This window comes from Strigops habroptila, chromosome 1, assembly GCF_004027225.2.
Source record: "Strigops habroptila isolate Jane chromosome 1, bStrHab1.2.pri, whole genome shotgun sequence".
Taxonomy (NCBI): Eukaryota; Metazoa; Chordata; class Aves; order Psittaciformes; family Psittacidae; genus Strigops; species Strigops habroptila.
This window is the reverse complement of record NC_044277.2, coordinates 99,911,404-99,923,620: the sequence shown is the minus strand read 5'-3', so window position 1 is coordinate 99,923,620 and position 12,217 is coordinate 99,911,404. Positions and strand designations below refer to the sequence as shown.

The 12,217-nt window shown below is 41.6% G+C and overlaps 1 protein-coding gene across 1 annotated transcript in view; it reads right to left on the bottom strand.

Annotated features, from left to right (window-relative positions):
• Positions 1-12,217, bottom strand: part of OBSCN (obscurin, cytoskeletal calmodulin and titin-interacting RhoGEF) — a 183,000-nt gene that overhangs the window by 105,596 nt on the left and 65,187 nt on the right. The window contains 10 exon segments of the mRNA XM_030482854.1: positions 178-444; positions 1,369-1,632; positions 2,009-2,275; positions 2,876-3,139; positions 3,737-4,003; positions 5,034-5,300; positions 7,703-7,969; positions 9,325-9,597; positions 11,184-11,450; positions 11,661-11,927. Of these exon segments, the coding sequence (XP_030338714.1) occupies positions 178-444; positions 1,369-1,632; positions 2,009-2,275; positions 2,876-3,139; positions 3,737-4,003; positions 5,034-5,300; positions 7,703-7,969; positions 9,325-9,597; positions 11,184-11,450; positions 11,661-11,927 (2,670 nt within the window).

The following is a 12,217-nucleotide window of genomic DNA, read 5'->3' as shown; positions in this document are numbered from 1 at the left end:
CGCACCCCAGCTGCACTGACACCAATGTGAGCACTTCGCTGGCATCAGTAAGCTGTCTTACTAAGGATAAGGGTCTGATGAAAGGAAGGAGATGGTAGTGTAACCAGGTATCTGTCCAAATGAACAGAGAAAATAGGATAGTTAATTTTAGGATGTGTCTTGTTTTGTTTTTTTTACCATGTACTGTTAAAACTGCCATAGTCTGCTGGTCTCCGCACACACAGGAATAATTTCCAGCATCCGTTGTGTCTAGATTTTTGATTATAAGCTCAGCAACAACACCTTCACGTTTCATTTTGTATTTGTCACTTGATTTGAGGGTCTTGAGTCCCTTCTTCCACTCCACATTAGCAGCCGCCTTGTTCAGCTCACAGTGCAGAGAGACAGTTTTACCTTCTGTGGCTTCTTCATCTGTCAGTTCTTTGGTGAAAAGAGCAGGCAGAACTGCAGAGTAAATGTGATACAGACATGGCATCAAAGCTGAGAAAGCCTGATCTATGATCTACTCATTCTCATCTCCCTGAACCCCCATGTCACTGAAGCCACAAGACCTTCATACACCAGAATTTTGTTCCAATGTCTAACATTTCAAATGAGATTTCACCCTGATTTTTAATTTTTGGTCTTCCCAATTTAAAACACGCTTTAAAAGCAAGTTTGTCTATCTTCAAACTTAGTTGACAATCCATCTACCCTTTACTTTATACATCATAAAATCAAAGGGGTAAAATTAGAGGCTGTATTTCAATATGAGACACAGAGCATTCTGTTTCCCTTGAGAAAACAGCAGTTCTACAGGAGTGCCTGGTTCATGGCACTGTCTGTATTTTTTGTAAATAGAGCCCCTTAAAACAGAGCAGTAACTAATGTGCTGTCATCTTTCTGCAGAGATAAAGTATATGGTTCAGAAGAGGTAGGCAAAAATTGGTTAAAAAGGGCTGGGAATAGCAGGAGCATAAAAGGCTAAAATAGTCCTTGTACAGCATCTTACGTTGACAAAACTTGTTCCTCTTAGGAGCTACAAGTTTAACTGTGTAAGTTACAAAGAGTAAATTTAATTCCCACTTTTGGGTCAATCCCTATGGGAAAACTTTCAAACAAGCAGCTATACAGGACTAAGGAGATTGTGTTGAGTTAGGGACCTGTACTCCACTTGCATTTGAACATAGCACCTAGGAAGACAAATAGCACGTCAAGAGGGCATTAGGTGAAAGGAGAGAGAGAGAAGGAAAATGGGATAGAAAAATTATTCGGCAGGAGGAAGGACAGAAACTGTATAGGGACCAGACGAAACAGGAGAGAAAAAGGAAGAGAGGAAAGAGAATTATACAGGTTTACTTGGAGCATGGTTGAAGAATTTCTTTTTACCATTAACCACCAAAGCAGCTGTAGTCTGTTGATCTCCGCACACACAGCTGTAATCACCAGCGTCTGCCAAATCCAAATCCCGGATCATCAGCTCCACAAAGGGACCTTCCTGCTCTATTTTATATTTTTCACTTGGTTTGAGGACCATATTCCCCTTTCTCCACTCAACCGGGGCTGATTTGCTCAGTTTACAGTGCAAAGTGACTGCCTCGCCCTCTGTAGCTTCCTTGTTCAACATTTCTTCTTGGAAGAGGATAGGCAAGGCTGAAGGATGCAATACCAATAGAGAAGGAATCAGCACTAGGGTGAAATGAACTGGATTCTGCTGTGAGTTACTGGGCTTCATTGTACACATTTAACCAAAAATGCATTACTGCTAGGTGGATACAGTTTAAAGGGGTTAAAACCTCATAAAGTAGAGAGAAATAAATTAGAGAAAACAACATAAAACATAGCTGTGCTGTCTCAAAACGAAAAAAAGCAGAAAGGAATATTCTCTAATAGAGTGGCTCTTTCACACCACATAGCCAAGAGCATGAAACCTCTAAGAAACCACACTAACCAAGTTTTGGATGACCAACAAATACTGCCAGATATGCTAAGTTTGTGGCTTAATGAGAAACACGGGTAGAATGGTTACCATTCACTCTCAAAGCAGCTGTTGTCTTCTGGTCTCCACACACGCAGGTATAGCTCCCAGCATCCATCAAGTCTAGGTCTTGGATAACCAGCTCAACAAAACGCCCTTCCCGTCTCATTTTGTATTTGCTATCTGGCATCAGCACCTTCCCTTCCTTCCTCCACTCGACCGAGCCCACTGCCTGGCTTAGTTCGCACTGCAGCGTGGCCGTCCCACTCTCGGTGGCTTCCTCATTCTTCAGCTCTTTCTTGAAACGGACTGGCAGGGCTGAGAGATGCAGAATGAAAAGGGGTTGCAATCCAAGGTCCTGCCCAGATCTCTAAGCAGAGGCTGAATCGTGATTTATCGTATGACTATCTAAGCCTTATTCCAACATTCTTATCCTTCAGCACATCCTACCTTTCTTTTTTTGTAGGTGGTAAAAAAACCTATCTAGTAAATTGTTCTGTAGGAATCAAAGCATGCATAATCTTGCTTGGGATCATGCATGATCTTAATTGGGATCATGCATAATGACAAACTCATTCTCATCATTAAAGGTGATGAACCCTCCTTAACAGAAAATCCCAAGGAATTTTATGTTTCCATACTAATTCAGGAAAACATACGTGCATGTTAGCATCCTTCACTTGAGGAAAGGTAAAAAGACAACGCACCACACACGCATCCAACACTAGGCATAATGAAAGCTGATTGTGGATGGGAATTGGGGAAAGGAGTGACATGGCAACATGAAAAAGTGGAAAGATGAAAAAAGTAGAAGCAGGACATGAATGACATGATGTTGTGAGGGAATGTACAGAGAGGAGGAGGGAAGAGATGGACAGAAACATTCCAGAGTTTCACAGGTTATTTCTGACTTTTTACCATTCACTGACAAAGCTGCTGTGGTTTTTTGGTTCCCCACTACACATGTATAGTCTCCAGCATCCTTTAGGTCCAGATCATGGATCAGCAGCTCAGCCACTGTGCCCTCCTGCCTCATCTTGTACTTGTTACTTGGCCGGAGAAGAGTGTGCCCCTTCCTCCACTCCACAGGGGCCTCTCTGCTCAGCTGGCATCGCAGGGTGGCTGTCCCACCTTCCACAGCTTCTACATTCTTCAGCTCTTCTTTGACCAGGACGGAGACAGCTGAGGAATGAAGTGTTCTCATTTTACTTTAGGAGCATCATTACCAACTGGTGACCTTATATGGGACCTAAAGCTGAAACAAATTCTTGGCACAGCTAATAAGCTCCAACCTACCTGCATTTCCAGGACTCTACTTGCATTTACAATAGCACACTATGAGTTTGGGGGGAAATAAAACCAAAACAATTATTTTCCAACAATTAGAATATCAAAATAATTACCCTTCTGCTGCCCAAATCCTGCTGGTCACAGAGGAAAGCACAGAAATGAATTGCATATTCTTTAGCAAAACGTATAGCTGAGGCCCTTCTTACGTCCTGGCTTAGAGCTCACCCAAACACCTCTATCCAGAGCAGAAAGCAGAACAGTTATTTCAGAGGCAAGGAAAGATATTTTGTTATCAGGTATATTTGATTGCTATGTTTTAGCATGAAGTTATCATCCTAGAAAACAGAAAACATAATGGACCCAGCCAGAGCTGCATTTTGTTTGTACTGATCCATTTTTTCTCTGAATGTTCACTATAAATATGCAGAAGCTAGCAGGACCATGGCAAGAACAACAACAAATGGTCACAATCAGTTGTCTTATTCCTACCATGGACTTTGACTTGGGCTGTGGTCTGCTGGTCTCCTGTGTCGCAGGTGTATCTTCCCGCATCTTCTGGCTCTGCATTATGAATCACCAGCTCTGCCACCATCCCCTTCTGCTTCATTTCATATTTGGCACTTGCCTGGAGCGTGGCTTCTCCCTTCTTCCACAGCACAGTGGCATCAGCTTTTGTGAGTTCACAACGTAAGGAGACAGATTTTCCTGCTTCCATTTCTGTGTTCTCCAAAGCTTGTTTGAAAAGGACAGGCACAGCTAGAAAATAGAACCGAGGATTAGGACATGCCCTCTTGACCTGCTGTATAACAAATGGCCCATTATAACTTTTACTTCTTAAACCCAGCCTTTTTCCACATGAGCAGAGCAGCCCTAGACCCTCCCTTGGCATCAAAGTGCACTTCATGTATGTGGCATCAAAGTGATTCTGCTTGGAAGCAGGAAGAAATTTCTCCCCCAGATGTTATCACCTCACTGTATATTCCTAGGAGTATGTTGGAGGTTTCTCTCATCTTTAATAAGGATTCCTTCCTAGTCCTCTGGGCATCCTCACCTAACAAAGGCCAGGTCAGATGGGGCTTTGAGCAACCTGGTCTAGTGGGAGGCGTCTCTACCCATGGCAGGGGGGTTGGAATTGGATGAGCTTTAAGGTCCCTTCGAACCCAAACCATTCGATGATGATGATGAATTCCCTGTAGCTGCAGGGCTCCAAGACAACATTCATGTCCTGTATCTCTCCTGCTTTCTGCTCCAGCACATACTACTTTTGCTATACAATATAGGAACTGTATTTGTTTAAGGCCATCGGGGAGTGCAGATGGCATCTGAGAGCCTTTTAAAAGTATGTTTTGGGGAATTTGGGGGCCTAAACCTTCATCAGTTGACCACCTGCAATTTGCCACTGACTGGACTTATGTTTTCATGTTCTTCTGCTCCAATACTCCTGGTCTCCATGTCTAACTCCAGTCTTAATCACAGCCATGCAAAATAGCTGATAGGTCAGGAGTTATGGAATGTAGGATATAGAAAATGAACCCTCTGCACTTATTTATTTTTTGCTCTGTGGGAAATCACATATTTAAAATCCCAGCCATGTAATGTGAGATTACATGAATGAAATATATACAAGTAGTTACAAGTATGCAATATTACCTGTGAATGTTACATATGACTTTGTAGATGACATTGCCAGGAAAAAAACAGAGAAGTGCTATGTGACTTTTTTTAAATAGAAGATCTATTAAGCAATGCATTATGAAAATGTGGCAATGTATGTAACTCTGCCTACCATTTACTTTCACCCGAGCAGTGGTCTTCTGTTCCCCCGTGCTACAGGTGTAGTCTCCAGAATCTATCGATTTGACATCTCGAATAATGAGCTCTGCCACAGTACCATGCTGCTTAAATTCATACTTCTCACTGGCACAGAGAACGGTGTCTCCTTTCATCCATTTCACTGGAGTATCAGGTTTGCTGAGCTCACAGGTCAGCCTGACTTGTTTTCCTTCTTTAGCTTCTTCATTTTGGAGCTCTTGTTTGAAAAGAACTGGTATTTCTGAAAAAGAATATTGCAAATATTTAAGGAAACACACAAGATCAGAAATCACTTTTCTGTTTTTATTTCAGACTTTGCTATTAAGCTAGAAAACCACAGGAATGGAAAATCACTAGCAAAGAGTGAACAGATTCTGACATCTGGCTGCCAGCACTCTAGAGCAGCAAAATAGGACTTGAGAGCATATGCTTATTTTCTTTTTAACCACTATCTGTACTATCGAAGATTTTGCTATATTACTGTTGTCAGTATTAACATCAGTGGCAGGTGCTGCACTGCTATTAACAACACAAGCAGTGCATTGCAGCGTTGCAGGTGGGTGGTCAGAGCTAGACCACTGGCACAAAAAATTTGAAACTTCACTGAGCATAACTCACACTAGATATAATGAAGTTCTTTACTGTGAGGGTGGTGAGGCACTGGAACAGGTTGCCCGGAGAAGTGGCAAATGCTCCATCTCTGCCAGTGTTCAAGGCCAGGTTGGACAGAGCCTTGGGCAACATGGTCTAGTGTGAGGCATCCCTGCCCATGGCAGGGGGTTAGAACTGAATGATCTTAAGGTCCTTTCGAACCGTAACCATTCTATGATTCTATAACACAGAGGACACGGGAATAGCAAAGCACTCTCTGTCATGACCAGCAGTATTGATTTCTGATTATAAAAACCTCACAACATAGTTTTATCCAACATGAATACAAACTTCAAATCAGCACAGAGCAAACACAGAGAGGAAAGCACAGATGTACATGAAAGGGTCCCTGTCGAGATTCCTGTGCAGGCTCTGTCACGGCCTGCATGCAGACTTTAGGGTGAGCTAGTGTAGGGAAGGCACTTATTGTGGAGAAAAACTCAATTGAAGCTTTTTCCCCTCAGATCACGAAAAAACCCAGTTTCTTCCTGGCTTCTGCTGTCTTAAAAATACACAAGTCAGCTACTGATTCATTATGTTGTGTCCCGTGGCTATTGAAAAACTACAGCCTATTCTCTGTTACCTCTAGTTCGGGACACTCAGTGTCACATGGCTACTGACTTTATTTTTTTGTGCTATTTTTGCATCTTGCTGTTCTGATGTGACCCTAGTATGTAAAGGAAGCTACTCAGTGTAATTTATGACTTGACATCTGCTGGTGATTTGAATCCATGTGTTTAAATCCTACATCCATCCACACCCATCACAGAGAAATTTAAAAATGGACTGTTGTGTAACATTACAAATGTGGCTTTTTCTAACAGAAAACTCTTCTTTGCCGTGGGTGAGATCCAGGTCCTACTGAAGTCAACACAGATCTTTCTATTGTGTGTAACGTATATTGAGAAAACATCCTAATGCTACAGAAAGACCTAGCAAATTGGGACCATTAACCATCACCTCTTCTTCATTACATCATCAAGGTCTTCTCTTGCCTTGCACAGCAGATCTCAGCCTTAAGTTGGTTTGTTTGTGCTCTGGATAAACACTGTGAGCAGCTTGCCTTCCCTCCTCATGTTCTGAGGTTCAGGTTAACTATTCCAACAACCAAAATGCTCTTTGTTCACATTGACTTCTCTAATCCAGATGCAGCTTTGGATCTGCCCTTCTCAAGTACATTATATCAGCTGCATGTAGAGTACCCACTGGCCAGGCTAAACACAGCCTGTGGCATTAATAACCTCACTGTACCTGCTCCAACCTGCCCACATGAACAAGCAATTTTGCTCACAGAAACCAAGCTCCTCCTCAACCTCAGACAGGAATGATTGTAAGATGAATAGTAGATGAGCCCTGTTCTGACATGACTCAGACCCAACGCTTACCTAACGTGCTCATCCAGCTTGCTGAGGGAACTCTTGTTTCAGTTCAGACAACAACCCTTTAGATAGCACCTCCTGCCTGATCACATTCTTTGGGTGCATTACTCTCAATAAACTTGGCTGCATAAATCAATTACCCAGTCAAGTGTCGGTGTGTGAGCTCCCTCCTTGAAGAGAGCCATCAGTGGAGACAGCTTCAGAAGACAATTCATCCTTTCTCTGGATTACTTCTTATGCTGGGTGGATATCCTACTGGACTGGGCTTTGAGCAACCTGGTCTAGTGGAGGGTGTCCCTCCCCATGACGGGGGGTTGGAATTAGATGATCTTTAAGGCCCCTTTCAACCCAAACCATTCCTGATTCAATGATTCATTCTATGATTCTCTAGAGAGCTTAGACACTTAACTTCCACAGAGCTAAAACCAGGTAAGATGAAGGATTTTCCTATTTCACATTCCGCCACTTGATGAGAACCTCTCCTGCACTGTGGTGCAAAGACATGAGGTTTCTTTCCAGTGTAGCTTCACATTTTTATCATTTCAATTTATTCCTCTAACCTCGGTGTTAGATGATGAGTTAGGACCCAAACCATCACTCCAAATATTCTTACCCTTGACAGTAATAATCGCGCTACTTTTAGCTGCTCCAGCCTCACACTCATATCTGCCACTGTCTCTTTCTTCTGCCCTGTGAATGACAAGCTTGGCTTCAAATCCCAACCGACTGATGTTATACTTGGAAGAATTCCTAAGGCTTTTCCCATCTTTGCACCACTTTACAGGGCTGTCTGATTTGGAGGTTTCACAGTGAAGGATCACATCCTCTCCCTCAGTGACTTCAGTATCAACCAGCTCCTTTGTGAAGATGCAGGGCTTCTCTAGAATCACATAAAAACCATCTGAGATGTTTCAGAAGAGGTGTGAATTTTCAGATCAGAAGTAATCTGTGAGATTTACATCCAAGATTACTTGTATAAAAACTACAGATCGAGATTAACAGCAAATAATTTGATGTTCATGACTATAAAGTCTTCAAGAAGGCACCAGTCATGCCATAAAGTGTTGTTTAGTAAATATCCAATACCATCTGACAGAAACCAAGAAGACAATATTCCTGTTGAAGAACATAAAGAACACCTCTTTCACATTTCACTAAATAGGAAAAAGGTGAAGCCATGATGTTCCTAAGCCCTTTTCATTGTGAGCTGATTAGTTTGAACCTTCTAACTGAACATGAAAATGTTAATTCTGCATGAAGTGTTGAAATACAGGTTTCTCAAAGCCAGTCGTCTAAAGCAGGTCTCATATCAGCAATATGAGTCCTTTAAAAACAAGACAGATAGCTCAGACTGGTCGTGTAGGGTATCTATAACTGATGCAAGAGGACAGATGCCTTCAGAGACCAGATAGTCACTTCCAAAGTAGTCCATTAAGACAGAGAAGATGAACTGCTCTCCGGAAGTGCTTGTCTTTCTACATAGCTTATGGAAGCAGCTTAAGTTAGACACCGATAGCTAAATTGGCCAAGGTAGATCTTATGCCCCCTAGCTTAATGCTTTTAAATTCGTAAAAATCCAATCAACCAGGAGACCAAGTCCCGATTTTGGTACTATAACATTACATGTTAGAGTTACCGAAAGGAATCACCCTTTGAAAGTAAGACCTTTCATTCACCTTCAGGAAAAAATCTGTTTGCATTTCTGTATCATGGCAAAATTTGAGCAAATTTTTGGATTTTGGGGAAATCTCTAATCCATTTTATTCCCCCACTATAGAAATAGACTAACATGGCAGTCTCAACGCAGTTTAACTTTTCTAGAGAAAACAATCCATTGTCAACAACAGGTAGCAGAGAACACACATATTGTTGCCTTTCAATGAAAACTAAATTAAAAACTTACTGCTGCATGGTTTTTTTCCCTTGAACTAATTGATTTCTCCTCATTTATCATCACCCTATCAGCTCGGCTGAAGGAAAACGGGACACGGCATCCAGTGTACCATCACTACAATATAACATTCTCATTTAAGATCCAATAAACACTCTCATTATTAGTGTTCATTCTCTAGCCCTAGCCTCATTATATAAGTAATGTTATTCTTGAACATATACAGTATACGTATGATGTGACTAAACCTGCAGAATTTTTGTTCTTTTTTTCACCTACCCACCTTAACCCGTACTTACTTCTACCCATTCTTTACTCTCCTGCAGTTTTTATGATGGAATTACCTTTAACAACCAAACTGGCAGATGTTTTCTTATCACCAGCTTCAAATGTAATGACCCCCGAGTCCTTCAGTGAGAGTTTTTTCAACGTTAGCAAGTGATATCCACCAGGCTGAGACTGGATGTCATTAAGTTCATTGGTATGGAGCGGGGTTTTATCCAAAAACCACTGCACTTTGCTATAGTCTACAGGAGAGATTCTGCATTTGAACATGGCAGATTCTCCTTCTAACACAGTGACATCTTCCAGGTCTTCTGTTATTAGCACTTTCTGGCCTGAAAGGAACATAGATACATCAATTACTGTATTCTTCAGTTTCTAGCATGAAAATCGGCATGGAAAACTCCAAGATTTCCCATGCGAGTATTTCAAGAAAGAAATACGTTCATGATACAGAAGACTGAAACACAATTCCCCTGTTATTGAACACAAAAACCATTCACAGGAAGACAATATATACAAGACACACACCAAAACAGGATGAAGACAACTTCAAAGCACCAGAACATAGAGCAACTAGCCAATACAATGCGAATCCAACGTTACAGAGTTTCTCCTAATGAAACTACCTGTAAAGACTGAAAGGATGCTGTAATGACAGCATTACTGGGCTCCAGACATCACTAAGCATCCCTTCCATGACAACTCCTCTATTTTTCTAGAGCAAATATAACTTGCTTTCCATGGGATAGGAGCACCCAGCCCCACCTTCTTTGAGCTTAGCCCAACAATAAATACAGTGGGAAGTGAAGAGAGTGTCTGACGTCAGCGTTAGTAAAAAGAAGCAAAATAACAGCACTGAAAAACTGCCTGTATAGATATAGATGTACACTTAACTATTAATAAATAAATAAAATAAGGTCATCACTGTATACAAAGATCAATCTGATGTTGCTCCTACTTACAAAACCAGTACAAAGATTTTTTTACTTTTATCTTGAGTTTTGTTTCAGAGAGGCATTATTTCCACTCAGAAAAGTTGATATCAGAAACCTCACAGAGAATTCAGGTAAATGAGATCCTGAGGCCATGAAGAGGATTAAGCACACTTTTTTTTTTCTGAAGGCTGTTCTATCAGATGACCAGAGGTGGAAGAGCCTGGCTTTACCCTCTAGTTTTTAATAACCAACTATAACAACAAATAAGTGGACACCACCACTGCATCTCCATGTGACTATGCTTGACTTGTTCCTACCATTCTCTTCACTGTTTCAACAATTTCAGGTCACGGGTTTCTCCCAGCTGGGGCTCCAATGAGGGAACCGTGAGGAACATTAACAACCAGACCTCAGACCTTTCCCTTAAACACCGTCCTGCTGTTAACATCAGCCACCACAGCTCATTTGCTGCCCATAGCATCAATTAAAAGCTGTTGGGTTGTACTTTTCAGCTGGAGACTGTGTTGTACCTTTCATCTCTAAGGTACAGGGGGACATCAAGCACTTACAGATCCCTGGACCACTCATTTAGTCATCCCATCTTAAAACCTACTAACAGAAAGAGCCATCAAGGGACATGAAGAAAAGAATAGAAGAATTTTTTTCCATCATCTAATAGCAGGCACTCTGACTTATATCTATTATAGCTTTACATAGGAACACCAGCCTCTCCTCACATCAGTATTTTGGGCTTTAAATCATACCCAAAGTACTTCACGTGTAATTGCTTCAAATTGACAAATTGCTCTGCACATTGCTATGTTTTCCTCCTCATGTTCTGTGCAGTGTATATACATCATGAGTAAGACAGAGCCAGAAATCAGTGGATTTGCTACCCATGTGCTGAGAAATAGATCTGTCTACACATACGATTTTTCCTGCTGGAGGAACGGGATGTGCAAACACATTCCTTTCATGTATACCTTGCACGACTAGCTTGGCCCTGGACTGGGCATCTCCAATGTCGCAGGTGTAAGTGTCACTGTCACTTTTCTCCAAGTTTTTTATGGTCAACTGGAGGACTTGTGCTTTCTGTGTGATCTCATATTTCCTGCCAGCCCTGAGTTCAGCCATGCCTTTCCTCCAGACCACAGAGGATGCAGCTTTCTCACTCTGGCACACAAAGACTGCAGTTCCACTTTCATCGACTTTCAGATCTGAAAGTTCTTTGACAAAATAATTGGGTTTTTCTGGAAGAGGAGAGAGAGCACATAAGATTCCTCAGTACCTACAAGGTGTTTTTTCAGAGTTGGTTTTTTTTTTTAAAGGTTTTTAAATCTATGATGTTCAGAAAACTAAAACTTGTTTTTCTCTTCTATGTCTCTAAACAGGATAATTTCCCACAGGTTTTAGATATTTACTGCAGCTTTTGTACGAGCCCCATGCATGCTTCAACTGACCTTGCACTGTGATCCTGGCTTTCGTTTTAGAGACCTCTGTCTCACAAGTGTACTCCCCACTGTCCTTGACCATGGAGTCATGGATGATCAGAACAGCCCGTGTTCCTTCTTGGTGCAAGTCATATTTCTGACTTTTTCGGATTGCTTTGCCATCCTTGTACCACCTGATGTTCACATCAGGTTTTGACAATTCACAGCTCAGGCTGATGTCCTGCCCTTCTGCTGCTGTTCTATCCTCCAGCTGCTTTGTAACCTCAGTGGGTTTTTCTGAAGAGGAGAAAGGGGCGAAGGGAGAGGGGAAACAAACAAAAAAGGATCTTTGAATAAAAATCATGCTCATTATATGGCTGGGTTTTTTGCAATTCAGATATCCAGCAAGTTTTCACATTCCCCAGTGAATGATTCATATTGTGTTAGAGAACAGAGCGGGGAAACAGTCTTGCTCTTTAGTAGATATTAATTGCAGTTATGGGCTCTCAGTGAATATTAATGATTGATTACAGGAACTGAAGACTTGTCCTGATGCCCTCTGTTTCAGGGGATGTCATTTTGTCATC